We start from the raw sequence: 25,984 nt of genomic DNA on the forward strand, positions 1-25,984 counted from the left end.
CAGGTGGCCTGCAGGTTGCTGGCTCTTCACACCCTGCATGGCTGCATTCAACCCCCGGGGCTTTGCTGGTGTTGTTTGAGCAGAGTCCCTTCCTTCCTTCCTTCCTTCCTTCCTTCCTTCCTTCCTTCCTTCCTTCCTTCCTTCCTTCCTTCCTTCCTTCCTTCCTTCCTTCCTTCCTTCCTTCCTTCCTTCCTTCCTTCCTTCCTTCCTTCCTTCCTTCCTTCCTTCCTTCCTTCCTTCCTTCCTTCCTTCCTTCCTTCCTTCCTTCCTTCCTTCCTTCCTTCCTTCCTTCCTTCCTTCCTTCCTTCCTTCCTTCCTTCCTTCCTTCCTTCCTTCCTTCCTTCCTTCCTTCCTTCCTTCCTTCCTTCCTCCCTTCCTCCCTTCCTCCCTTCCTACCTTCCTCCCTTCCTCCCTTCCTCCCTTCCTCCCTTCCTCCCTTCCTCCCTTCCTCCCTTCCTTCCCTCCCTCCCTCCCTCCCGTCCTCTCTTCCTTCGCCACCACAAGGATACCAAGTGGAACCTGCATCCCTTGCAGGGTGGTGGCCCCTGAATTGTCCCTCCCCAGGAAATGCTCGAGGTGACCTGGGGACCTGTGGGGGGATTTGCTGCTGCTGGAGGCATTTCCCCCAGAGGGATGGGCTCTTTCTGCCGCGGGATATGGGGCGATGGAAAGAGGGAGAAGCTACTGGTGTGCCCTGCTCCTCTCTGCTGATGCAGTTCTGTTATTACTGGGCTGACACTGCTGCCTTCTGTCACCTCATAAGGCTTCCTTGCCTCCTGTGAGACATCCCGAGCGGAGGGCAAGTACCAGGGAAATTGCAAATTAGATGGGTTATAAATCAAGAAGAGCCTGGAGCTGCCTCGGGGACCGGGCAGGCTTTGGGAGATGCTAAACCAGCATCGGCCACATAATGAGCTATGCGGAAAAGGGAGTGAAAAAAACCAACAATCCTGGAGAAAAACAACAAAAAACTCCCCCAACCCAGCCCCTGCAGCATTCAGAATTAATGAACAGAATTAGTTCCTAACTAATTAACTCAAAAAAATAATCCTGGTCATAATGCAAGAGGCAGCAGCTCCTGAAAGAGGCGGGAATGGTGTGCTAAATAATACCCGTGTACTCAAGGATGAAAGGAGTTAATGGCTGGGAGGGTTGTGTTGTTGTTGTTGTTGTGTGGTTCTTGTTTGTGTTTTTCCACGACGAACCTCGTGGTGGTTGTTTAGGGAGGGGAAGGAGCTGGCAGAGTCTCACGGGGGTTTTGCAGCACCCATTTCCCTCTGCGAGTGACTGGTGAGAGCTGCTCTGCTGCCTGGAGTCTTTCCCCTCTCTCAGAAGGCCGGGAGCTCCCAGTCACTCGGCAGGGATGAGGGTTTCTCTCCCGCTGTGGGTTTGGATGTGTCCCTTGGGATGCCTGGGAACAGCAGCTCTGTCTCTTCCCCTTGGTAGCTGCGATGGGAATTGAGTGAGCAGGGCTGGGGCTGCACATCTTGCCCTTGTCTATGTGCCAGCGACACAAACTGTCCCCACCTCCCCGAGTGAGCGTCCTGTGCCTGGCTTTGGTGACATTTCAAATGCTGGACACCCACACCAACTGCTCACTTCCATATTGATGGGCTGGGGTGAGTGGAGGCAGGAGCTGGGGCTGGAGCCATGTCCCCTCTGTCCCTTTGGAGACCAAGCCCAGCGCTGGCAGGGTCACCAGTGGGACCCCCTGCAGCCCATCAGGAGATGGGTTAATGTGGGTGTCACGAGAGGGGCAGAGGTTCTGCCCCAGGGGAGGATCGAGTAGTGTCAGCAATCCTGACCCATGCCTGCAGGTCTCTCAGTGACATCTCTGCTGGTGGACTTGGAGTGCTGGGAAAAGCTTTTGCCTGACCAGGAGCGAGTGGGAGGCTTAGCAGAACGTGTGTGGTTAGTCCTGAGCTGTGCTGATAGTTACTCTTGGGCTCTTCCTTAGAGGAGGAAGGATTTTACCTGGAGCCACAGCTTGGGGCAAAGGTTGCAGAGAGCCAGGGATGCACAGGGGGCTGCAGGGATGCAGCAAAGCCAAATCCATGTCACTGGGGAAGAGTCAGTCCTGACACTCTGATTCCTCACCCTTCCTATCCCCTGCACCCTCCTGAAGCAGCAAAGCTTTGCCCCTCTGTAGACCAGGTCTGAATTTGTCCTCTCCCACCCTGGGTGTTCCTTGCTGACCTTGCAGCAGGGTGGGTTTGGGGATATTTTGCTCCAGCAATGCGAAGTGTTAAATCCATTCTTGTGTGTTTTTCTGGCAACCCCTGTTCCTTTCATGTCTGGGAGCTGTAGCTGCTCCTGCTCAGCAAAACCTTCTCTGGAGCCCATAAATTATTCAGCACTGATTAACCTCTCTCCTTGTTTGGTTTTTTTTTTGTCTCTTCAAATTTCTGAGCTGATTTTTCTGCGCGTATTGATCATTGGCAAGGGATCACTGGAAGATTCGCCTGAATACACTTCTGCCAGTGGTTATCTGAGAGGTGTTCATGATTAGCATCTGTATTGATTGCAATGCAGCAGTGCCTGGAGTTGGTCTGGATTGGGTCTGGAATGCTGAGGATCAGGAGAATGAAGGAGGAGGAGAAGTAGGGCTCTGGTCAAAGAAAGTGGTGATGGAGGCTTTGGGGTAAAACCAGGTTGGGAGTGTGACTGTGTGTTGGGCACCTCCCCTGCCCAGGTGTCAAATGGTTCTTCTGGCTTAGGGACCAATGCTAAGCTGGAACAAAGATAAAGAGCTCTAGGAATCTTCAGGCTTCACCCTGGGCTCAGCTCAGCGCTGTCCAAATGTCCCTGAGGGGTCTGAGATCACAGCCATGCAGCTCAGCTCTGGTTTTCCAGGGTCAGCTTGTCTGGTTTATCTTTTACCCACTATAGACTTTGAAGATCTGTGAATTCCACTGTCGAGTCCCACCAGGGGCTATTTTCTCTCCTGCAGTTGAACTAAGTGCAGGTGTTTGTTCTCCTTTGAATTCCCAGTGAATTTGTGAGCTGCTTCTGATGCCTCTTGAGAGGCAAAGGGTGAAACACGGGGCTATCTGTTCCCTTCCAACCCAAACCATTCCCATGTTTCTATGTGCATCTCCCCAGGAGGAAAACAAACTATCAAGCTGGAGCAGGGAGCCAGGAGCTGTTTTCTCTCTGAGATTGGTGCTAGGTGGGCAGCCAGCAGCGTTTTGAGCCCTGTCTTGAAGCAGGGAGGGAAGAACCATCCCAAATCTGAACGCCAACACTTGATCCTTGCTGAAGACCCCTTGTGCTGTGTTGGTGGCCCAAAAGTGCTTTCAGGGAGGTGAGAAGCCAGGCCAGTGTTGGTGTTGTTGCTCGGGAGGGGAGGAGTGGGAAGTGCCTGGAAGCTCTGAGCTGGGTTGTTAATGAGGCAGCTCATGAGGAGATGCTGGAAAATTACAAGCAGCACTTTGGAGCAATGGCTGTGCTGGCAAAAAAAGCTTTAATAAACCGAGGCTTTTCCTCTGGAGCACCCACACCCTGAGGTCAGGCAGGAAGGAGATGCTGTCTTTTTCCCTGGGAGAAGCAGCAAAAGGGGCAATCCTGGAAGCTCCAGCTCCTGCCCTCATCCTTAGATCATGGGAGTGGTCATGTTGGCATCTCCAGCTGCTTTTGGGGGGCTGAGGGAGAGGCTGGGGGAGAGGAGGCTGCAGAGCTGTGAGCTGCTGGGGAGTATCGATCTCGGTGATGCTGACAGGTGCTTTTCGCAATGGTCCCCTCAAAATTAACTGCTCATAAAGCAGGACAGAAAGTCGAAGAAAATGGGATTTGATGCCTCGTGGGGTCAGGGCTTTACAAAGTGTTCCCGGAGCTTAATTGCTCCCGTGTCAAGTTCTGGACTCTTAATTCCAGTCCTGGCAAAGCGCTTGGTTGGAAGCACGTGCCTGTAGCCTGTGCTGGCAGCTTTCCCCGCTGTGGCCAGCGTGTGGTTTGGGTGCTGAGCCACCCTCCCTGTGCTGGGCTGGGGAGGATGGAGCCCTGGAGCTGTGCCGGGATGAGATTCTGCTCCCACTGCCCCCACTCTCCTCCCAGTGCCTGGCACACAGAGAGCTGCGGTTTCCCTGCGCTCTGCACGCTCACCGAGGTGTGCCCAGGCTGCAAAAAAGGGCTGCTCAGATGGAAACACAATGTCCAGACAAATACATTTCTAATTATCTCCTGGCTGATAAAAGCCATCTTTCTGGCTTGCATCTGTTCCCATGAAAACCTGCGCCATGCCCAGGCTCTGGCTTCACCTCCCCTCTCCAGCTGGCAAAACCAGTCCTGCTGTTGTGTGGGAGAGGCAGGAATTGCTCGTGGAAACAGCCAGAAGTGATGGGTTCTGTGTGATCCTGATGGAGCTGCATGGAAAGGCTGTGGGATTCATCAGCTCTGCACCGCTGGGGAGGAACCTTCAGCCTTTCATGGAGCATCAGGTGCTCCTGGTATTTGAGTCCAGCCTGGCCTTGGACACTTGCAGGGATCCAGGGGCAGCCACAGCTTCTCTGGGCAACCTGTTCCAGAGCCTAACCACCCTCACAGGGAAGAATTATTTCCTTTTTTGGAGCTGGGATGGCAGGAGAACAGACATTCTGTCCCAGGGTCTGCTCAGGCACCACCAGTGTGTGAGTGCTCAGTTTCTGCTGCTCCCCAAAGGAGTCCAAATACTGATTTCTCCTTTCTTGGGAAGGTTCTTCGTTATTTGCTGAATCTCTGACCAGAAAGAAGTGTTTGTTCTGGCACCCTCCTGTGCATCTCCAGGGCTCAGAAATAAATATATGGATTTATTTGCTGGACTTCTCCCCTGGATGGGTAGGGCTGTGTCAAACAAGATCGATGATGGGCCAGAGAAACAGTCCAGGTACACCTTGCAAAAGTGAAACCATTGCAGGTGGCTTTAAAATCATGCTGAAATTGCTTGGAAATCCTCATTTCTAGTGAGTGTCCATTCCAGCAGGGGGAAGAGCTGGGAGCAGCAGGCAGGCAATAAGATGTTCATCTCGTGAGCTTAGATTTGTACTTGTTGGTTGTGATGGGGTTGTCACATTGTCACAGAGCCCTGGGAGCTGCTCTGGCCTGGCTGTGGCATCTTTCACCCCCGGATGACATCCCTGTGCCTGCTGGGCTCTTGCAGCAGTGGAGAAGGTGAGGGAGCAGCGAGGACAGGATTTTTCCTTTCTCTGTTCTCAGCCTCGCTGATGGCAGCAGATGTGGGCAGAAAAGATGCAATTAAACGTAATAGAGGATATTGGCCCAGGCTGCCAGGAGATGCCCAGGAGATCCATTTAGTGCTGGACTTTCCAGCACCAGGAGTGATGCTGCGGAAAGAAATGCTGGGTTAATTTAAAAATAGGTCAATGGGATGTAAAGATAACCCTGCAGTCATCTGACTCTGGGGAGGGGGACGGTCCCCTGGCTGATTAAAGTACCTCTAAGAGGAAAATAGCAGGACAAGAAGCTGCTGGAGATTTATTCTGGAGTAGGCACAGCTGGTGGAGGCAGCTGGCGGAGAGGCGAGCTCGGTATCCGCTTGGATCGGAGCTGCTCCCTCCCGGAGAGGAGTGAGGGCTCAGCCGATGTTCTAATCCATGATGTGGGATGGGATGAACCCCTGGATCACCAGCCAGACCTGGGGCTACTCTGGGAGGTTTCCCCAGGAGCAGGGATGGGGTGATTTCCACAGCAGGTCCCCGGGCCGTGCTGGTGGCGAAGGCGGCGTTTGCGCTCATCAATTTTATTTGCGTAATTTCAAGCGCCATTAATAGTACATGGCACGAGGAAAAATCAGGGAAATTGCACTCCAACCATGAGTGAAATTGGGTTTAGTAGAAAATTAGTTGACTTAACTGGCAAATGATGAAAGCCTGAATAAAGAATGTTTAAATAAGGAGGAATGGGGGAAAAAAAATTGCCCCCCCCTCCTCCATCTCGGAGGTGCAGGCTGGATTTGCATGACTGGAATATTAAAATCAGTGGTTATAAAGTGTTTAGGGAGGATAAAGGGGGGTAAATGAAGAGGTGTTCTGCTCAAAGCCACTGCTCCTGCTCTCAGAGCTATTCCAGCCACGCAGCCATGGCACAGGGAGCATAAATGGATGTGGCAAGTCCCGAGCACCTGGAGAGGGGATGTGTGGCAGATTGTGGTGTTGATGGGAGCTGGGAGAGTCAGATCTGCTCTCCCCAATTGGTGGGAAGTTTTTTGGAGGCTTCAGCATGAGTTACACTAATTGCTGCCTCCTGCAGCCCCTCGTCGAGCTTGGTTAAGGCTTCCTTAAATTACAGATTATTTTGCAGTGCAGTGGCTTGTGTGACATGTACCAGCTAGAGGACGGTGTGTGCTGCAAGCACAGGGTAATGGTTTGGGGATTTTTAGTTAAATACAAGGTTTATGGATTGGTTCCACCACAGTGCAGGTTGGTGTAAATCACTGTTTGGCTGATGGCTGAGGAAAAAGCAGCACTGTGTGAGCAAATGTGGTGTTTAGAATTCAAACGCTACAAAATCCTGGCTTAAAAATTCCCCTTCAGCCTTCCCGGGAGGTTGAGTCTCCTCGGTGCCCTATTTATTGTGCCGAGGTGGCTGTGGGAGGTGAGAGCCTTTCTATTCCTGCCATCTTCCCAATCAGTCCTGTCATGTAAAATTGTGCATAAAAGTGACAAAACTGCAACTTGCTCCCCCTGCGGCGTCCCTGGCCAGGCTGCCCTGAGCTGATGCTGAGATTCCTTGTGACAAGAGCGATGAAGCAGCTGCAAAAGCAGCTCTTCGCCTTAAATTGAAATTTTCTGTTTTTCCTGGCTTTGGCCAGTGAAGTTTTTCCACATTTACATATTTTCTGGAGTCCCTGTCATGGTCAGGAGTCTGGTGTGAGCCTTCACTGGTGTCAGGCTGGGATGGGGCTGGAAGAAGGATCTTGGTGCTCAGTGCTCAAGGATTTGCAATCATGACAGAATCATAGAAAAGTCTGAGTTCAGAAGGACCTTTTAAAGGTCTTTTGGTCCAAACCCCTGCAAAGATCAGGGAAAATAGATCCACCAGACCAGGTTCAGGAGGAGAGGGAGGGGAGCCCAGGAGCAGACCAAGAGCCCTTTATTGTATTTCTTATGGCCAACAAATTACTGCCTCTCTGTGACCCTTTCTGATGTTGGTGAGAGACTGAAGAGCAAATCCTTGTGATAGCTGTGTCCCTTGGCTTTCCCTGGATGGCAATGCCATCAATTTCCTCTGGAAGCAGCCATGGGATTGAGAGATGAAATGCTGAAGGGCTCGGCAAGGGGTGAGGACCTCATGGGATGGACCCAGGGGCTGTTGGTCCATTTGAACAACAGATAAATCCCAGTTAGGGATGGAAAGGAGATTCTCAGGTTCAGAAGGGAAAATGCAGAGAAATTAAGAGAACCAGTAAGAGACATCAGAGAGAGGGAAAGATTCAAAGCCTGGGAGTGTAAAACCAGACCAGAACTTTTATTCCTTAAAGAAGAGAAAAAACTTCCAGGCATGGCTGGGATAAATTCCCGTCTCCAAATGGGGGCTAGGAGTAAGTGAAGAGCCCAGAAGAAAACAAAGACAGATGCCCTGGCAGGCAGGAGCTAAGGGTGAGATTTCACAGTGTCTGAGCTCAGACTTGTGAAATAAAACAGGAATTCCTCAGCCCTGTTGGGAGGACTGAGAACGGAACGGGACAACTGCGTGGTGGGAGTGAGACAGCCTGGGTGGACCAAATCAGCTCAGCAGTTTGGTTTGCCATGAGGATGCTGTTGCTTTTTGGGTGTGAGTGGAGTTATGAGGATGAGGAATTGTCGTCTTTAGGAGGAAAAACAACATACAAGAGCAGAAAAGCTGCGGAGTGAATCATTTGTATCTCTGAGCAAACTGGCGCTGGGAAATCACAAGTACAAGTAACATGGATTTTTGAGAAACCTGCTGAAGCTGGAAGGTGTCACAGTTTTTTTTTTTTTTCTGAGAAGGAAGAAATACGGTCCAGACAAGCAGATGGGTTGTCAGGCTGACATCAGTGGTACACTTGGTGGAACAGCTTTGGAGAGGGGGATTCATCAGTTCACAGGGGTAATTGGAAATGGAAGGAGACACACCACAGGTTTACCAGCCCTGTATCTTGCTGGATTAATCACATCTCACCCTGGCAGCGAGGTAACTGATGGTATGGATAAAGAGATTGCAGTCAGTAGAGCTTATCTGGATTTTCATAACACATTTTATCCACTGGAGAAGGGAAAAGGGGGCTGAGCGTGGCTGTTTGTAAGGAACTGGCTGGAAACCCTCTGGGTGAGACCCAGGGCCCAGCTGCCCCTGTTTTATGGAATTATTTCATGAACAGGACCAAAAGTGAGAAATATGAATGAAATGTGCCCAACATCCAAGGACAGGCATTTCCAGCAGAGTCAGAGGGAAGGTGAGAGTGCTCTGGGATGTGGTGGGTAAGGACTGGAATGAGACAAATATTCCAGGGTGTGCTGGGAGGGATATGGATCTGGAAACAGGGAGTTTAGGCTCAGCTGGGAGCCTTGCAGGCAGAGAGGAGAGGAAGGATGTGGCTTTACAAGTCTGTCACTGGTGCGACTGCAGTGAAAGCAAACCAAATCTGGTGTCTTCAACAAGAGAGGTGCAAGGAGGCTGTGTGGTGACTGGTGAGCCCTGGCTGGGAATGCTGTGCCTCACAGTCCATGTGGGAAGAGCAGGAACTCAGCTGGAGCAGGTGTGAAGACAGGGAGGGACCAGGACTCTCCAGATCTTTGGCCTGGGAAATAAAAACTGAGGAGAGGAGAACCATCTGCCTCCCCCTCCAGTGAAGAGGAGCTGTTTGATGCCTCCTGCTCAGTGCCCAGCAGGGAAAGGAGTGTTTGTGCTGCAGGGTTGTGCTGGTGCTGGGGGCTGATCCCTCCTGCTTCTCCCCAGCCACTTAGGGGTGCCTCCAGGACGGGGGAACTGCCCCTTGACCAGCCCTCTGCCTTTCGACCTGATCTACACTGACTACCATGGCCTCCAGCAGATGAAGCAGCACATGGGGCTCTCCTTTAAGAAATACAGGTAAGCAAAGCCACTGCCTGCTCTGATTCTCCATTTCATTAATTAGCAAGCAAAGACTAATGCTAATGACCATGAGGGATGCTTCCCCCCCAATCCAAGGAACCAGACCTTTTGATTTTACCTTTGATTTTTTTCCTGCCTGGTGCCAGCTGCAAATTGCTGTGTCCCCTGCTGCCACATCACGAGGCACTCTGCTCACTTTGGAGCCTCATGTATTTAGGGTAAAACCTCATTAAAAGAGGCTGAACAGGGGAAAGACCAAACCCTGCATGTGCCTGCAGTGTGTGTGTGTTTCCATTCCATTCCTGCAGCCAGGGGTGGGCCTTGGGAATTTGTAAGGAGCCCTGTCCCTGGCTCCTTGAGCATTCAAGACAAATGTCATCATCCCCTGCTACATCACCAGCCAGGAAAATCTGTGATTTAATTTAGTGCTGATAGACCTGCTATTTATTATGTTTTTTCCCATCTCTTCCACTATCCTACACAATTTTATTAGAGAGAAAAATGACAAGCTGCGTTATTGCTTTTATTATAAATGCATTTGCTCTCGCATTCAGCTTGTTTTGCTCTTCCTTTGCTTGTTGCTCCTCTTCTCTCCCCAGCCTTGTGCTGGTAGTGCCTGCCTCAGCATTCCCAGGATATTGGGAAAAGCATTAATAAGCCTTCGGGAGGTTCATCATTCTCAGAGCTGTCAGGGAGCTGAGGGTCCTGCAAGGGGAAATTATCCTGCAAGGAGGGAGCAGTGTTGGGAAAGGTTGCTCAGGGTGCTCCTGATGCCTGGAAGGGATTACCTAAAACAGAGGCTGGACAAAGTTAAAAGAATAAAAAGCAGTTAGATTTATTGAAGGGCTTTCAGGTACATTTAGGGCACTCACAGCCCACCCAGGGGCTAACACCCCAAATGGATTACAGGTCACAGGTTTTTCATAGTTTATAAGTTCTGTCCATTTGCATGTTTGGTTAATCCTCCAATTAAAGCTTCAGGTAAAGAAGCCAATTACTCCAAGTTTGCTCCCCCCCAATTCACTGCTGTTTATATATCTTGGGGCCTGAGGCACTAAGGAGTCCTTGAATTTTGAGCTTAGAAAGGAATTGTTTTGTCCAAAAATGAGAGAACAGTAGCTTAGCACCCTATATGGAGCCTAGAGTTACTAAAGAATTACAGGATTACAGATACATGGAAAAATATAGAAGCTGATTACAGATACATGGAAAAATACAGAAGTTAAAACCCTAAGGCATCACTCCCACACCCTCTGCTTGGGGTGCAGATGAGGGACAAGGCTCCTGGGGACAGCAGATGTGCTCAGACCATCCCTTCTCTGCAGGTGCCGTGTGCGCGTCATCGACACGTTCGGCACAGAGCCAGCCTACAACCACGAGGAATATGCCACCCTGCGGGGCTACCGCACCAACTGGGGCTACTGGAACCTGCAGCCAGCCCAGTTTATGACCATGTTCCGTAAGTGGGGCCTGGCAGGGTGTTCTGAGCTCTGGGATCCTCTGGGAGGTGATGCTCAGGCAGTGTTGTCCTCCTCCCTGGCTCTGCTCTTTCCTTCCCTGCCTGCAAGGAGCTCCTGAGCCTGCTGGGCATCATCTTGGGCTGCAAATGATCCAGGGAGAGAGGCCAGGGTGTTTCTCCTGGTCCAGCACAGTCAGGGCACAGCCAGCAGCTGCCAGCTGGGGTGGTTTGGTTGCAGAGCCTGGTTTGGTTTCAGCTGGGATTCTAAAGGTGGGAGCAGCTCAGAGGTTGGGGTTTGCCTGTGGCACGGATGGGAGATGTGAGTGTCTGAAAGGAGCCCAGTGACCCACTGGCTGCTGGATGACTCAAGCATGGCTTTTTCCTGGCTGGATAAAGCCCCTCTAGCAGCCTTAAAAACACCTCACTCTGTGAAGAGCTGCTCGAGTGGGCTCTGCAGCCTTCATTTCATGAGCTGCTTGGATAGGGATTCAAGCTCCAGCAAGGCTCTGGAGCCAGGCTTATCTCAGGCTGTATCCCCAACCCTGGGCACATCCCAAAAAACATCTGCCCAGCCACGTGTCTCCTCCCCTTGGTTCCCACAGCTCACACCCCTGACAACTCCTTCATGGGCTTCGTGTCAGAGGAGCTCAACCAGACCGAGAGGCAGCTCATCAAGGCCAACAAAGTGAGCAGCATGGCTGTGGTGTATGGCAAGGAGGCCAGCATCTGGAAGGTGAGTGTGCTCGGGGTGCTGGCGACCTGCCAGGCAGGCAGGGGGAGTGTAGGCAGAGCTGGGGGGCAGCCCAGCTGTTGAGGGGCAGATCTGGGTGTGTTTGTGGTGGTCCAGCCTTGTCCCATTCCTGGGGGAGTGGTGGGGCACATCCAGTGCCTCTGAGCCAGCAGGGAGAGGCTGGTGGGACACCATTCCCTGCTCTTTGCTCTGGGTGATGCTTCCTCCCAGCAGGCTCTGAGGCTGATGATTTTGTATCGATGATTTTGTGTAATTAATTATAATGATTGCCATTAATTAATTGCAGTGATTGCTGCATTACGATGGGGATGGTTTGTCTCTGCTTTCAAGCACTCTCTGAAAAGGGGTTGTGCTCCCCTAGCCTGGAACACCTGGGGGAGAGGGGTGGGTCACTGCATGGGGACAGCCCCCCCAAACCCCAAAACCATCCCCCTGCATCCCCTACAGAAGCAGTGCCTGCTCCCCCCATCTTCTCCAGAGCTAGCAAGCTGCTTTTCGTCCCAGGCCTTTAAAAATGAGCTAATTCTCATTGTCTGTTGATTTATTTCTATTTTTCCCTCTGTGCACCGCCTGGGGCTGCTCCAGTTGCAGGTACTGTACCACACCAGCTGCTGCTGGGCTTTGCCTCTGCATCTCCTCGGGAGAGAAAAGGTTTTCTCGGGGTCGACTTTGCCTTGACGTGGGCTTGGTCCTCTGGAGCTGCTGGGATTGATGTGGGTCGGTGCAGTGGGGGCTGCACCTCCTCCCCTTCCCATCTTTCCTGATTAGCAGCTGCTAATTAGCAGGGATGCTTGTGGCGAGCCAGGATCCAGCCAAGCCATCTCCTCTTTCCTGGTGTTTGTGGGTTTTCCATCACTCTCCAGGTCTGAGAGCAAATCCCCCCTGCCTCTGCCTGGCTCGGGGGCTCCCTAAAAGCCCTACTGGAACCCACTAAATCTCATTTTAGGAGAACTGTAACATCTTGTCTTGTTTTTCTACCATTCCCTTGCCCTTTCTTATGCAGCAGTTTCATTGGAGCTCAGTTAGGGTAATTTGGGAAGGCACTAAAGAGAGTTAAAACCTCAGAACGGACATTTCCCTCCACCCTGGCTGCCACAGGCTTTTGCTGTTTTTACTCAGGACTCACAAACAACATCAGTTTTCGCCAAACTGTGTATTTGGGGTCATTTATTCCTTGGTGAGGAGGCTGGGGCTGGGCCTTGCTGGTTCCTTGAGGCCAGACTGCCTGGCCTTTGCTCCCTGTCTGGTGCCACTCCATGGAATAAAAAAGGGAATAAAGGGAGTTTTCCGTATTTTGGGGTCTAGAAAGGCAAAAGACATCTCCATCTTTTGGAGCCAGGTGCTTATTTACCAGCCTTGGACTGAACACCCTCTCCAGAGCAGGATGCTTTTGTCATTTAGAAACATTTCATTAAACCTCCCTTCCCTTTATTTCTCATTTCCTACCCCTCTGAACTTCTTGCCTCTGGCTCACAATAAGAGCTGAAGTTTTAATAAGCTGGGAAAGCCTTAGAGAAGTCCAGGAATCCGTGGCTGAAGGCAGAAATACAGCTTTTGAGGAGGCTTTGAGGCAACATACAGAGTTTTCTCAAATTCCCCCTTTATAACTCCTTATTCCCCCCAGTCTCTGCTCTTTTGGGGCTCTTGCAGCACTGGAACAAACTGAAAATCCAGCATCCAAAGGATGGGCCCTTTGTGGCTTTTTCAAGCAAAAAAAAATTCTGCAGTAGAGAAATTGTTAAAAAGAAAGGCTGCTTTGGAGCAAAAGGAGGGAAGTCTCCAAGAGAAGAAAATTGATGACCCCCTTCATTTTCCAGGTAGTGAAACAGGATTAAATCTGAGCAAGAAAATCCTGGGAACTTGTTACTTGGAATCAGAGGCTATTAGCAAGCTCTGGTCTTTGCAGACTTCCCTCTGAATCCTCTGAAGCCTTTAATTCAGCAGCTCCAGAGTGGAAGTTGCCCTTGGAGGGGACAGGGAAGGCAGGAGCTCGATGTTCAGAGTGATGGATCCTGCAGCATTCAGGCTCTCTGGGAGTCTGGAGCAGTCCAGATTTGTTTCCAAGGATTGAGGAGGGGAGGGTGAGGATTTTGCACTGCTGTGGGTTTGCCTGGAGAATCACAGATGCTCTGGGACAGCAGTTTGAGACTTAAATCTCCCCCTATAGCCGTGGGGGGAAGGTCAGACCCATTTTTTGGCACCATTCACACCTCTGCCTTCCTCCCCAGGGCAAGGAGAAGTTCCTGGCCATCCTCAACAAGTACATGGAGATCCATGGCACAGTTTATTACGAGACACAGAGACCCCCCGAGGTGCCAGCGTTCGTGAAGAACCACGGGCTGCTGCCCCAGCACGAGTTCCAGCAGCTGCTGAGGAAGGCAAAGGTGGGTGAGGACATCCCAGGACAATGTCCCCCATTGCCTGTCCTTCTGCAGGCACCCTCAGCTGGGATAATTAACCATCAGCCTCTCTTGGGATAATTAAGCAGGAGCTGAGCAGAGCACATTTCACATCAAGATGAGTCTGATGAGTTTCTCCTTGCAGACTGTCCACAGGCAGAGCACAAAGTTTCGTTATTAATTCATTTATTGCCAAGTGGAGTTGGGTTTTTTCCCCCCCACCTTATAGCTGTGATAAAAATAAACGGGATTCTCAGAGTGTGTGGGTGTGGGCTCATCCTGGGTGCCTTCAGCTGCTGCCTGGGGGAAATATTCTTCATTCACCAGCCCAAACAGCTTTATGTTGCTCTGTGTAGGGCCAGAGTGATGGTTGTAACCACCATGGGGGAGCTTGCAGTGATGCCTAAAACAGGCTACCTGAAACAGAGACAAGACAAATTAGGAGTGTAAAAAGTGGACAAATTTATTCAAGGCCTTCAAGGTACACTTGGGCAAGCAAAGTCCCCCTTGGAGAAAACAACCAAAATGGATCCTGGGTCAGGAACTCTTCACTTTTGATAAGTTTTGTCTTATTAGCACATTGGTCCCTAATTCTCCAATCACAATTTCAGGCCATAATATTGATCACTCCAGGCCCTGCTCCCCCCTTTCCACTGTTGTTTACATATTTTTGGGCTCCAGGGTAATGAATATGTCCTTGAATCTCTATCCAGAGAGCTTTGTTTTGGCTAAATGTGTTGGGAACAGAGGTTTCCAGCATTCTACCAGTGCATATAAGTATATAGAAGCACATATAAGTTCTATAAGAACTACACCAATTTACAGATACATGAAGACAAAAAAACCCCCAAAATTATTAAGGCATCAGCAGCTCCTGGACACCCCATGGTCGTGCACAGTGGGCTGTGAGCTTTGGAACAGGGAATTCCAGCACAGTTTGCTGAACCCCATCAGAGGCTGGGTGTGCAGAGCAGCAGAGAGGATGCTGGTGGGCTGTCTGGGAGGTTTCCCTGCGGGGAAAATCCCTCAGCAGCACATGGGTTTGTGCCTTGCAGCTCTTCATCGGCTTTGGGTTCCCCTACGAGGGGCCAGCTCCCCTGGAGGCCATTGCCAACGGCTGTGTGTTCCTGCAGGCGAGGTTCAACCCTCCCCACAGCTCCCTCAACCACGAGTTCTTCCGCGGCAAGCCCACCTCCAGAGAGGCAAGTGTGCTGCATGGAGCTAACCTTCACACCAGGGATTGGGTCAGCCTGGGGAGCAGCAGCTGCTGAACCGAGGTTCCTTCATTTTCGGCAAGATTTCCTTCCTCTGGGAAAAGTGGAGATATCTATCTGCAAAATGGATATCTGTTCCGTTTTGGGCATTTGCCTTGCATGCAAGGGGCTCTGCTGTAGGTTTGGGGGTTCCTAGAAGTTTTCTGCAGACTCCCAGCTCCTTCCCCACCAGCCCAGATCCATACCCTGCTCCCAACCCCGGGTGATGCTCCCCTGCTCATCCCTTTGTCCCCCCAGAGGGACACCAGGATCTCCACAGTGTTGCAGGGCTATGAAATCCCTCCCAGGCTTGCCCATCGCTGGGAATTCAATCTAAGTAGAGCAGGAACTCTTTAAAAGTTAAAGGCATGAGAAAATTGCCTCTTTTATTATTAATAAAGTGGATAATGCTGTGCAAGGCTCCCTTGCTGGGCAGGGAGTGAGCTGGGGGGGACTGTGCAGCTGGACTGGGCTGACCTGTCCCCCTTCTCTGCCCCATGCACCCCACAAATTAGGGGTTAACACCCGTTGGGGCAGGAGCTGGGGTTGTACTTCAGCCTGGAGCCGGGATGGCAGCCTGGGGCGAGGGCTGTGAAATGCCTCAGGGTGTTTATATGCCGGAGGGGAAAGAGGTGATTAATCTGCCTGGAAAGAAATGAGGAAGGACAGCAGTGAGGAGGATAAACCACACAGCTCCTCTCCTCCAGCTGGCAGGGGTTCAGATCCCTCTGCGAGGTTTTGTGCTGCCCCAAAACACCTCCTCTGCTCAGCATCCTCACTCTTCCCTTCCCAGAGGAGATCGGGGCCGGAAAGGCATCTCAGGGCTGAAACAAAAGAGGTAGACCCCCAAAAATCAGCCGGGTGGGTACCTGTGGAGTACCAGTGTGTGGGCTGCCTGTGGTGATGCAGCTCCCAGCACTGCTTTCTCCCAGTGCCAGCCTTTCCCAGCCTTCAGTGGAGATGGATTTTCTCCCTGCCTTGTTTCTAGAGCTGGCAAACATGAAACTTTCCTGCCTTGGTGCATTTTTACCATCCAGACCCCCAGAATGGCTCAGGCTGAGGTTAAATCTCTGTGGCAGAGATGGAGTATTCTGGGCTGCAAAAGGAATTCGGTGTTGCTGGGAATGGGGTATCCCAACCCTGTGGGAATTTTAGCACATCATCCTGAGGCTGGGGAGCAGCTGGGTTCAGAGGAAACTTTTTCCCAGCTCTCCCTGTGTGCAGCAGGTTAAACCCCACCGTGCCTGTGAGGCTGCTGCTCCTCTCTGCAGCCATTCCAAAATTGGATTGCAAAATCCAGCTTGTCCCCTCTGTGTTCCAGGTGTCCTCCCAGCACCCTTATGCTGAAGACTTCATCGGGAAGCCCCACGTGTGGACTGTTGACTACAACAACTCCGAGGAGTTCGAAGCTGCCATCAAAACCATCATGAGGACACAGGTAGAGCTCGGAGCAATTTTGGGGTGACCTCCCCACTGCTGGGTTTGGACAGATGTTGGAGCAGCAGCAGTAGATGTTGGAGCGTGGCTCTCCTTTTCAGACATTAATTTCTTTTCCTTCCTGCTTTCTCCTTTGGATTTTTTTTTTTGGTGGTTTCCTGCAGCCTCAGGGGCACACACTTTAGCATGGAGCACTGTAGGTGTTTCCCCAGGGCAGAGCTGTGCCTTTGAGGGATCCTCTGGGAATCCTGCGGGTAGATGGAGCAAGAGGAAGCTGAGATAAGGCCGATAAGGTTTGGGAGCAGGAGGCTGAGGTTGCTGGACGTGTAGAGCAGTTCTGGGAGCTGGTTTGATAAAAAGATAAACCCAGAGAGACACAGCCATCTGCACTGCCTTTCCCCCATTTCACTGATCGTTACCTTCCGATGGAGCAAATCGATAGGAATAACTTCAGGAGTTGCCTCAGTGATGGATTTCAGGAAGGGGGAGACCCCAGAGAAGGCAGCACTCCTGCTGTGCCCACTCTGGAAACGCTCCCTCATGAATATTTACCTCCCCCCCTGCGGCAGGAGCCTTTCAAGTTGTCCAAATTATTAAAGTCTATTTTCCTGGAGGGGAGGAAAGTGCTGATAGCCATTTTGCTGGCAATTTGCTTCTCCCGGGATGAGCCATCCTCTCTCTGCTGTGGAACCTGAGCTCTGCCTGGGGCTGTGGGGGCTCAGGGTTCACATTGCTGGGTGGGATTTTGGGGGGGGACAGGTGTGGTGCTGGTCACACAAGGGTCACCCTTGCTTTTCCCTGCATTAGAAGCTGCAGAAGCTGCCTGTGACAGTCTGGGGACCTGACTCAGGTGATGTGGCCGTGCCATCCCCCCTTGTCTCACCTCCTCGAGGGTGATTGCTGCAGCTCTTCACCTCACGCTCATTTTCTCTGTGATTCTGCAAAGGCTGATCAAGCCCGACTTAGGAAAACAGTTGTTGTTTTGCACATTCATTGCTGTATCTCGATTAGAATTAAATTAAAAATAATGACATCCCTGCTGCTGTGCTGCCAGGCCAGCTGTCAGAGCTTGACCCTCCACCATCTGGACTGGAGACAGCCCCAAAGTGAAGGAATTGCTGTGGGCAGGAGGCTGGGAGCTGTTTTGGGAGAGAGCAGGAAATTTTCAGTTTTTTTCCAGAAGGGAAGAAAGAAAATAGTGAAACCTGGTGCTGCTGTGCTGTTAAAATAATTAAAGAATGGTGAGAGTTGAGGATGGGGGGAAATGGCTGTGCTGGTTCCTGGGCAGCTGTGTGGTGTCAACTGGATGTGCACCAGGTCATTGAGGTGCTTCATGGTCTGGTTACAAATTAAAGACCTAGAAAGGACTTCAGGGAAAGGTTTGGTGGTGTGATGGGCACTGGGCAGGAAGGGCTGCTGCTGTGCCCATCCCTGTTCTGCCCCAAACCAAGCTCCTGTCTCAGCTCTTGTCCCCATTCCCACTCTTGGATCAGGGACTCCATCCCGTGCTCCCCTCCCACAAAGCATCCCAGCCTCTGGAATTACCCTCAACTGCTGGAATCCTAAATTTGCCTTGGATGAACAAATCCAGTCCAGAGGTCCCATTTGCATTGTGACACGTGGTCACTCTGGAGAGGAGGGATTCCTCCCCACCAAGGAGTTAATCCACAACTCACCTCTCTGGGGTTTTAAAGACACTGTATAAATCCTCCCAGAGCAGAGCAGGGAGTGAGTGTGAATAACTTACAGCAGCCTCTTTTCTCCCCCCACCTTTTTATCTTTTAAACAGGAAGGTCTGCTTTATTAGAGATGCTGTCAAGGCAATTAAGCCTAAAAATTGACCTACCTTACAGGTTTAAAAGCCTTATTATGGGCTTTGGCTCCAGGAGTCCCTGGGTATCTTGTCTTCAAAATACTGTTTGTTACAGCAGGAATTGAAAACAAGGACATTAGCAGGAGGAGCAGCAGAAAGATGGTAGCTGGGCAATTTAGTCTTCCTGTTCCCAGCCAGTTACTGGAGTTTGGAGAAATTATTTTACTGACTCCTTTTTTTTTTCCCCCTGAAGGCAAAATGGGGTGTTCTGTTATTGGAATATCTAATAAATTTGTCTGTGTTTCAGAATAACCACCATCAATTTATTTTTTTTCTGTCAAAACATTTCATTTCAAAATTACTGGAATGAAATACTATGGTTTTGTTTCCCATCTGCCTGCTTTTGTTTGGAAATACCCTGCCAATTTATTGAAAGGAATGCTGGATCTGAAATGATGCATTTCCCCTTGCTTCACCAACTCAGACAGATTGAACCTGAAACACAACATTTTCCCCCTCCTTGATGGGTGAAAACATTGGAAATTGAAAACTGACCTGAAATTGATTTTATTTTGGGATTTTTTTGTTGTTGCATGATTGGAAAGTCATGTATTCCACAGATGTTCTGCATCTTTTAGGTCAGAACTCAGTAAAAGACATTTTGGGGGATATGGGATGGCTCTGGCATCAGGTAGAAGCTGTGCTGGGGACCAGGGAGTGGGAATCAGGATGCTGGTAACCTCTCTGGGGATTTGGGAGCTGCTCCATGAACCTGGCAGTAATTCTGATACGGTCAGGCTGACAACAAGCTCGCCCTGCTTTGGTCTGCAGGGGATTTGCTGACTCTCAGCATTGTTACAGTGTCACTGCAGCACCCCAGTTTCTCCTGCTGGCACCCAGGGCTGCAGCTCAGGGCAGGATGAGCCATCCCACAGCTCCTGCTGGGCTGGCAGAGCTTCCCAAGCACGGGGCTGGCTGCTGGCTCTGTGCAAGCAGAGCAGTTGGGATGCAGCAGGCATCCCTCCCAACCTACTTCTGCCTGAAAGGAACTTCTCCCTTCTGGAGGCAGAGCTGAATCACGCCTGGGACGTGGCCTGGGTTTGCAATCTGTGGTTTTTTCCCCCCAGAACAGCCCTCGTGCTCCTCTCTCCTGTCCTTTCAGAGGTGGCACCCGTTCCAGGTCACCCTGCAGCTCCTGGGGAAGGTTTTTGGCACTCTGTGTCTCTGCCACTCATCTCCCTTGGAGCAGTTCTGGGTTTCCCTGATTGTTTGCATCCCTGACCTATTTATAAGGAAAATTGAAAACAGGGAAGCACCAAATCCAAAGCCCTCTACCCCAGAGATCAAATCCCAGCATTTGATGGGATTGGGGGGCAAAGAGACAAGTTGTGTCCCCCTGGGAAAAGTGATGCTGGAGGCTTTTCCCAATGATGGATTCCATCTGTTACCCAGGGGTTAGAGGCCGGAGAAGGGGAGAGGTTTGCAAGCACCACCATTTTCTGGGCCTTCAGCTTTTCCTTCCCATTGTCACAACCAGTCCTCACACAAGCAATTTAATAGACCCAATATTCTGGTGTAGTGAAGGGAGAAGGCTTCATTATATTAAAGTCAAACATACAGGACCATAATGGAAAATTATACATTTCAGACTATGCCTGAAAGGGCGGCACATTAAACATCACAGTGAAAATAGCTGGTTAAAATGTTCCAGCCTGCTGTTACGTGCCAGCACAGAATTGCATTATTTTTCTACTTATTTGTCTGATGACGTTCAGATTTTTTTCCCCCCTGCTTTCTTTTCCCTTTGAATGAAAGAAACTTAGTAGTCCCTTCCAGATGAAGACTCTAAACCCAGGGCTGTTGTGGTGGCATCCCCAGGGGACACCAGTAACTCCCTGTTGGACTGGTGGGGAGCACCGGGACTCTGACCCTGTGCTCCCCACGGGGGAAAGGATGGCAAAATCCATCTTTACCAACCTCTCCATTCCTTCCCATGACATCCCGTGCACCATTCTGCAGTGGGACCCAGTGGTCCCCACCTCAGAACTCCCCTCCTCCTGCTCCTCCTCCCTGCCAGGGCTCTGGGGACATCCTGAGCTCCCAATGTGAGGAGTGCCATTAACATCGTGGCTGTCAAGAAGAGGCTGAGCCTGTCAGATTTTAATTAAACAATTATCTCCTTGAAATTGGCATTTTCTCAGTCCTGGGTGCACGAGCTGAATGCTAAGAAGACTTGGAGAGAGGAGCAAGGGGAAGAGAGAGGATTTGGGGACTCCCTGAGGGGAGAGGGGCTGGAGGAGCAGGGGCTGCAGTGAGCTCCAACCCACTCCTGATGCCCACGGACCTCACAGGGCTCCTGGGAGCCTGTGGAGAGGTGGGATCACAGCTGGAGCAGCACCTCTGGATCCAGGTGCAGCGTTTTGGGGGACAGAGGCTGTTTTCTGGAATTATGGCTGCACTATGCCAGGCAGAGTTGGCTCTTGGGAAAAACCCCCTGTGAAAACAGTGATGAGATCACACTGAGCCCTGGTGATGCTGAGCAAGGAGAGGTTTATCTCCCCCAGACTGGTGCCAGGCAGCTCCAGCCCCCAGCCTGGCTGTTTTCCTTTGTGAGGACTGTCCCAGTTAACTGGGAGCCCATCAGGAATTCAGAGGCAGGATTGGTGCCTGCCACTGTGTCAGCCCTGATTAGCGTGCACATCTGTAATTAGAGGGAGCAGCTGTGATTTCCAGCCTGCCTGAGATCTCAGGTGGGATATTTATGGCAGGGAGATGCTTAGAGGGTTCTCAGCAGACTGAGCCTTTGAGCTTGGGTTTGACGGGTACTTCAAAGGGAAATTGCTGTTTTGGAGGTGCAGAGCTGAGAAAATAGAAGCAGCAGTGTTTTCTGGATTAATTATCTTTGGGTGGTTTTGCTTATAATCCTTTTGAATAAAGCTCTGCAGGGTACAAAGGGTAAAAGGGGTCCCAGGATTGGCCCTTTTCATGCACCAACCTCCTGCACCTCTTGTAATATTTCTGGAAAAATAAGGGAGTGTGAAAAAATACATCCTCTCAGGGCAGAAAGTTCCTTAAAAATTAATTTGTTCCAGAGGGAAGGAAGGCATCAGACACAGCCCTCATGGCAGTGATCTTCCCAAGGTGAAAACCACTGTGGACCTGGGGGCAGTGGTCACTCACTGGCCCACTGTGGGTGGGGAGCCTGGCTGCCTGTTCCTGCTATTCCTGCCATTCCTGACTGTTCCTGCCTGTGGCTAGCACAGTTTTTCCCATGGGAAGTTTTCTTGTGTTTTTGTAAATAAAGATAAAGTTTGGATGTTATTGGAACAGTGTCCCAGAACTTGGGCAGTGCAGGCCTGGCCAATCAGGCCTGGGGGAGGGCTTCTGGCTGACCAATCTGGGTGACTTTTGAGAACTCTATAAATGTGATGAAATCAAAACAATAGAGGTCATTCCTTCTTGCCACTGAGAACCGATGCATTCATTACTCTGCTAGCTGCTCAACAGCGACACCTGCCTGTTCCTGCTTGCCCTGGAACCTGTGCCCCCACAGTGCCAGGGACAAGGGGACACTGCCAACCCACAGTGCAGAGGAGGAGGCTTGCCATGCCGGAGCTGAGTGTGACTCCCAGGACAGGGAGATGTCAGGAAGTGAGGACAGGCAGAATCTCCTGGAGACCAGGAGCATTTTGTAACCCACATTGAAAATATTCCATGGTTTGAGTGCTGGTGACCCTGCAAGCAGCAGCTCTGGACGTGGAGGTGCAGTGACAGCTCTGACATCCATGGGCACCAAAGTTGGCTCCATCCCAGTGCTCCCCCAGCTCCTGCCTCCCTGTCCCATCCCAGCCAGGGCCAGCAGGGACCACCAAGCCCCTGGGGCTGGCAGAGGTGATGACTCCCACCCATCACAGCCAGCTGAGCTAGGCAGCAACCCTCAGTGCCATGGCAGTGGGGAAAGGGAGATGTTTTTGTGCCCAGCCAGTCCCAGCCAGTCACTGGCCACTTTTGTGGGCCAGAGCACTGGGGCAGCCAAGCCTGGACCTTCCACTCTGAGCCCCCTTTGAGGTCAGGGGAACAGAGGATGCCAGACCACACCTAGGGCACAACCAGGATGCTCTTGCCCTGGATTAGCTTGGCATCTCTTCCAGTTCTACCTCCTCCCCTGTATTTTAAAATTGCTCCTCTCTTGTCCATAGCTGCAGAACATTTCTTGGGCTGGAACAGCTCATGCTTTAGTTTGAAGTGACCTACTGCATGAAAAGTGGTTTGATTTTATAACTCACTCAAAGTGGAGAAAAGGGAGATTAAAGTGGAACAGGGTGACTTCATTTTCACCACTAGGTTGAACCCAACCTCTCTCTTTCTCCATCACTTTATGGCTTGTGAGGCTTTTCCAGACCTAAGACTCTTCCCTGCTATTTTTGGTGGGCTCTGGTGGGTGGGAGAGCCATGCCCAGGGCACTGCTGTGTCAGGGGCAGGGCAAGGCTGTCCCCTCCTGCTGCCTGTGCTCTGTTTTGCTCCTCCCAGGTGGATCCTTACCTGCCTTACGAGTACACCTCTGAGGGGATGCTGGAGCGGATCCACGCCTACATTCAGCACCAGGTTGGGCAGAATCCCTGTCCTCCATGGGGAACCATCCCTGTCCTCCTGCCAACCTTCCCTCTTCTCCCTGGGGAACCTCCCTGTCCTCCTGCCAGCCTTCCCTCTTCTCCCTGGAGAACCTCCCTGTTCTCCCACAGGCATCGTGCAGCTCTGATTGCAGAGAGCACCAGGGGATGGGGCTGGGGGAGGTTTGTCATGAACCAAAGGTGCTGGGGGTTGCTGGAGGATCCCTGGGGGTGCTGGGGCTGGGTCGAGGGTCTCCCCTCTGCCCCAGAGAATGAGGCAGCACGGGGAGAAAGAAGAGTTGGGAGAAGAAGAGGTTCATCCCCCACTGCAGGAGATGCCACCTATGCATGCAGGTGACCTCAACCTGACAGCAAAGTCATCCTCCCAAGTGTCCTCCTGTCCCCCCAGCAGTCTCCCTTCCCCACTCTTAACATCTCAGGGTATCTCATTATCTTCTCCCCCACCAGGATTTCTGCACCACATCATCTCTTCCTCCATCTCCCAAGACCAAGAGTCCTGCTATGCAAAGCTCTCCGAGCCCGCTGGCCTTGTCCCCCAACGCCACCCACCTGGTGTGGTCCCCCAGTGCCGGGAGGGTCCCCCAGGCGTGGCCCCCAGTGGCCTCTCTGCAGGTGTGGGTGTCAGAACCCCAGCACACGTGCACGGAGACGTGCCGGCGGCACGGGCTGGTCTGCGAGCCCACCTTCTTCAGGTTCCTCAACAAGGAGGAGGTGTTTCTCCAGTGAGTTGGGGCTTTCTCGGTGAAGTTGTGGGGTGTCATCAGCCAGAGGATGTTCCCTTTCCTCCTCCCCTCCCTAACACCCAATTTCCTCGTGTTCCCCTGCCAAAATCCCACTGAGGAGGCTCCCTGCCCAAGGCAGTGCAGGCAGGGCACGGCCTCACTCCTCAGAAGGCAACAACAGCATTTCCGCCTCTCTCCCACCCCATTCCTCTCCACCTCCCGCTTGTTCTCTCCCTTTCTCTCCTTTTGAATGTCTCTCTCTATCAAACTGCATTTTGAGCACACAGCGGTGAAGTTTTAATAGAGTATAAATCTGCCACGGGGCTGCGTGCTGCTCTGCGGGCAATTCAAATGTGAGCGCTGCCGGTGCTGTCACGCTGGTCAGGCAGGCGCCGCGCGCCCTGCTGACATTTTTATATGATAAATTAGAGCTGGGGCCTGGCTCTCACTCTTTCCCCCTGCACGTCCTCCTCCAGACCTTAAAACAAGCTGGCTCAGGGACTTGTCACTTGAGAAGGGTTGGTGGGAGGGTGATGCCGGTGCTGCTGCTCTGTCTGGGAGGGGAGGGATGTTAAAATCCACGCTGGGCGTTTCTGCTGCTCCTCCGGGCTTTTGCTGATGCTCACCCTGGTTTTTTGGATCATCCCAGCTAACAGGGGACATGTGGGCATTCACTGATCCCATGTCCCTTCCAGGGAAAGTTAGCTGTGGTAGGAGGTGTCCATGGAGAGTGGACAGAGCTGTTGGTCAGTAAGGGGCTGTGAAAGAGTCACTGAATATCCTGAGTTGGAAGGGATGCAGAAGGATCAATGAGTCCTAAGATTTGGGTGGGGTTTTGAGGGTGATCCTGAGCCATCTGTGGGGTTGATCATCCTCCTGGGGTGATCTGGGGCTGCAGGGTTGAGTTGCCATGATTGTCCCTTCCCGTGTGGTGTGTCGGGCTGGTGACCACCGCTCACGCTTAGCCAAGGGGTGGCAAACAGATCAGCAAAGATCCACCCCCACCTTTATCCAAGAAACCTTCCCAGGATGGACAAAAACCCTTCAGTGACCCCTCAGGCAGTCTCTGACCCAGTTTTGCCTTCCCCAGGCTCAGCATCGCCTGCGACAGCACCGAGTCCGAGATGAACCACCTGTACCCCGCGGTGGCCGAGAACGTCCGCGAGTGCTACCTCCAGAAGGAGCCGCTGCTCTTCAGCTGCGCCGGCTCCAACACCAAGTACCGCCGCCTCTGCCCCTGCCGCGACTTCCGCCCGGGACAGGTGGCTCTGTGCAGGGACTGCTTGTGACAGGAGAGTCCCCACCGAGCTGGGACACCGGTGGCTTTTCCTCAGAAATCCGCAGCAGCTGAGGAGGTGGGACAGGTCCCTCCCGGGGCTGTCAGACTCTGGAGGTTGTTTCATCCACCAGCCAGCTGTGAATGACCATGTCCTGAACTTTGGAGTCATTTTCTTCCCGAGGAGCATCGTCCGACCGCATCCGAACCCACCTGGACCTGGTGGCACTGGGATGGGGTGGTGGGGAGAGAGGGGCTGGGGACACCCTTCCCCTCCTCTGGCAGTGGGACAAGCCACCAGCAGACTGCAGTTTCAGGGTTTTCATCTTCTTTGAGCATCCTGAGTTGTTTTATTTATTGATTTTTTTAACCCTCCCCCTGACAAGTGGTGAATTAAAGGGGAATCCACACCCAGCCCTTCTGTGGGAGTTCTTGGGCAGGGCTGAGCGGGGGGGACAGGGGTGGTGCTGGTGCCTGTGGTGGATGTGGAGCTGGGGGAGGACAAAGCACAAGGAGAGTGGCTGGGGCAGGTGGACACATCGGGGGCTGCAGCTCTGGTATCCCCAGGAAGAGCCAGTGTGAGCTGGACAGCCTGGGAAGTGAAGGGTGGGATGGGGCTGGGAAAGGGTCCTGGGAATGCTGTTGGTCCCTGAGCAGGGCAGAGGAGCCCAGAGTGAGTCCTCCCAGGCTGCTCCTCACCCTGCTGGGCCATGCACAGAGCTGAACATCCCTCCAGGGATGGCTGGAGGTGTGGTGAGGTGCTGCTCAGGATTCAGGTGAGCAGGGAGAGGGGAGGATGTGCTGCAAAAGACATTCCTGGTGGACACTGACCGAGGGCAGAGCAGCTGAAAAACAACATCCTGACTCTGATGTGCCCCAGATGTTGCCAGCACAGCAAGAGGTGAGCTCCAAGCATCTTCCATAGAACTCTTTGCTTCTTCAGCTTTCCTTAGTGCATTCCTCTCACTTTGGGGGAGTTCTCCTGCTGCTAATCTTTCCCCTGCTGGCACATCCCCTGGCTGGGTTGGTGCTGGCAGGGGTGACCTGTTTTGTTTTTGTAGGGTTGCTCACCAGGACCAGGTGTTGCTGTGAGGTTGGAGCTCAGCCCTCCTGTTACTTGGAAGCATTTGATGATGAGATTCCTGCATCTCATAAACCATGTGGCTGGAAAGTCAGGGGCTGGAAGCAACTACT

At 52.0% G+C, this 25,984-nt stretch overlaps 1 protein-coding gene across 3 annotated transcripts in view; it reads left to right on the forward strand.

Moving 5' to 3' along the window:
• MGAT5B (alpha-1,6-mannosylglycoprotein 6-beta-N-acetylglucosaminyltransferase B) overlaps positions 1–25,204 on the forward strand; it is a 62,468-nt gene extending 37,264 nt beyond the window's left edge. For 2 of the 3 annotated variants that reach the window (XM_085077866.1, XM_085077868.1), the window contains 9 exons: positions 8,914–9,045; positions 10,374–10,507; positions 11,110–11,246; positions 13,487–13,642; positions 14,713–14,859; positions 16,232–16,348; positions 22,692–22,766; positions 23,240–23,514; positions 24,605–25,204. In XM_085077866.1, the coding sequence (XP_084933992.1) occupies positions 8,914–9,045; positions 10,374–10,507; positions 11,110–11,246; positions 13,487–13,642; positions 14,713–14,859; positions 16,232–16,348; positions 22,692–22,766; positions 23,240–23,514; positions 24,605–24,803 (1,372 nt within the window). In that variant the 3' untranslated portion in view covers positions 24,804–25,204. The remainder of the gene's footprint in view (positions 1–8,913; positions 9,046–10,373; positions 10,508–11,109; positions 11,247–13,486; positions 13,643–14,712; positions 14,860–16,231; positions 16,349–22,691; positions 22,767–23,239; positions 23,515–24,604) is intronic. The other variant, XM_085077867.1, reaches the window with a different exon arrangement.
• Positions 25,205–25,984: the final 780 nt, after the last annotated feature.

Source organism: Lichenostomus cassidix, chromosome 18 (genome assembly GCF_008360975.1).
Source record: "Lichenostomus cassidix isolate B80296 chromosome 18, HeHo_3.0, whole genome shotgun sequence".
Classification (NCBI taxonomy): domain Eukaryota; kingdom Metazoa; phylum Chordata; class Aves; order Passeriformes; family Meliphagidae; genus Lichenostomus; species Lichenostomus cassidix.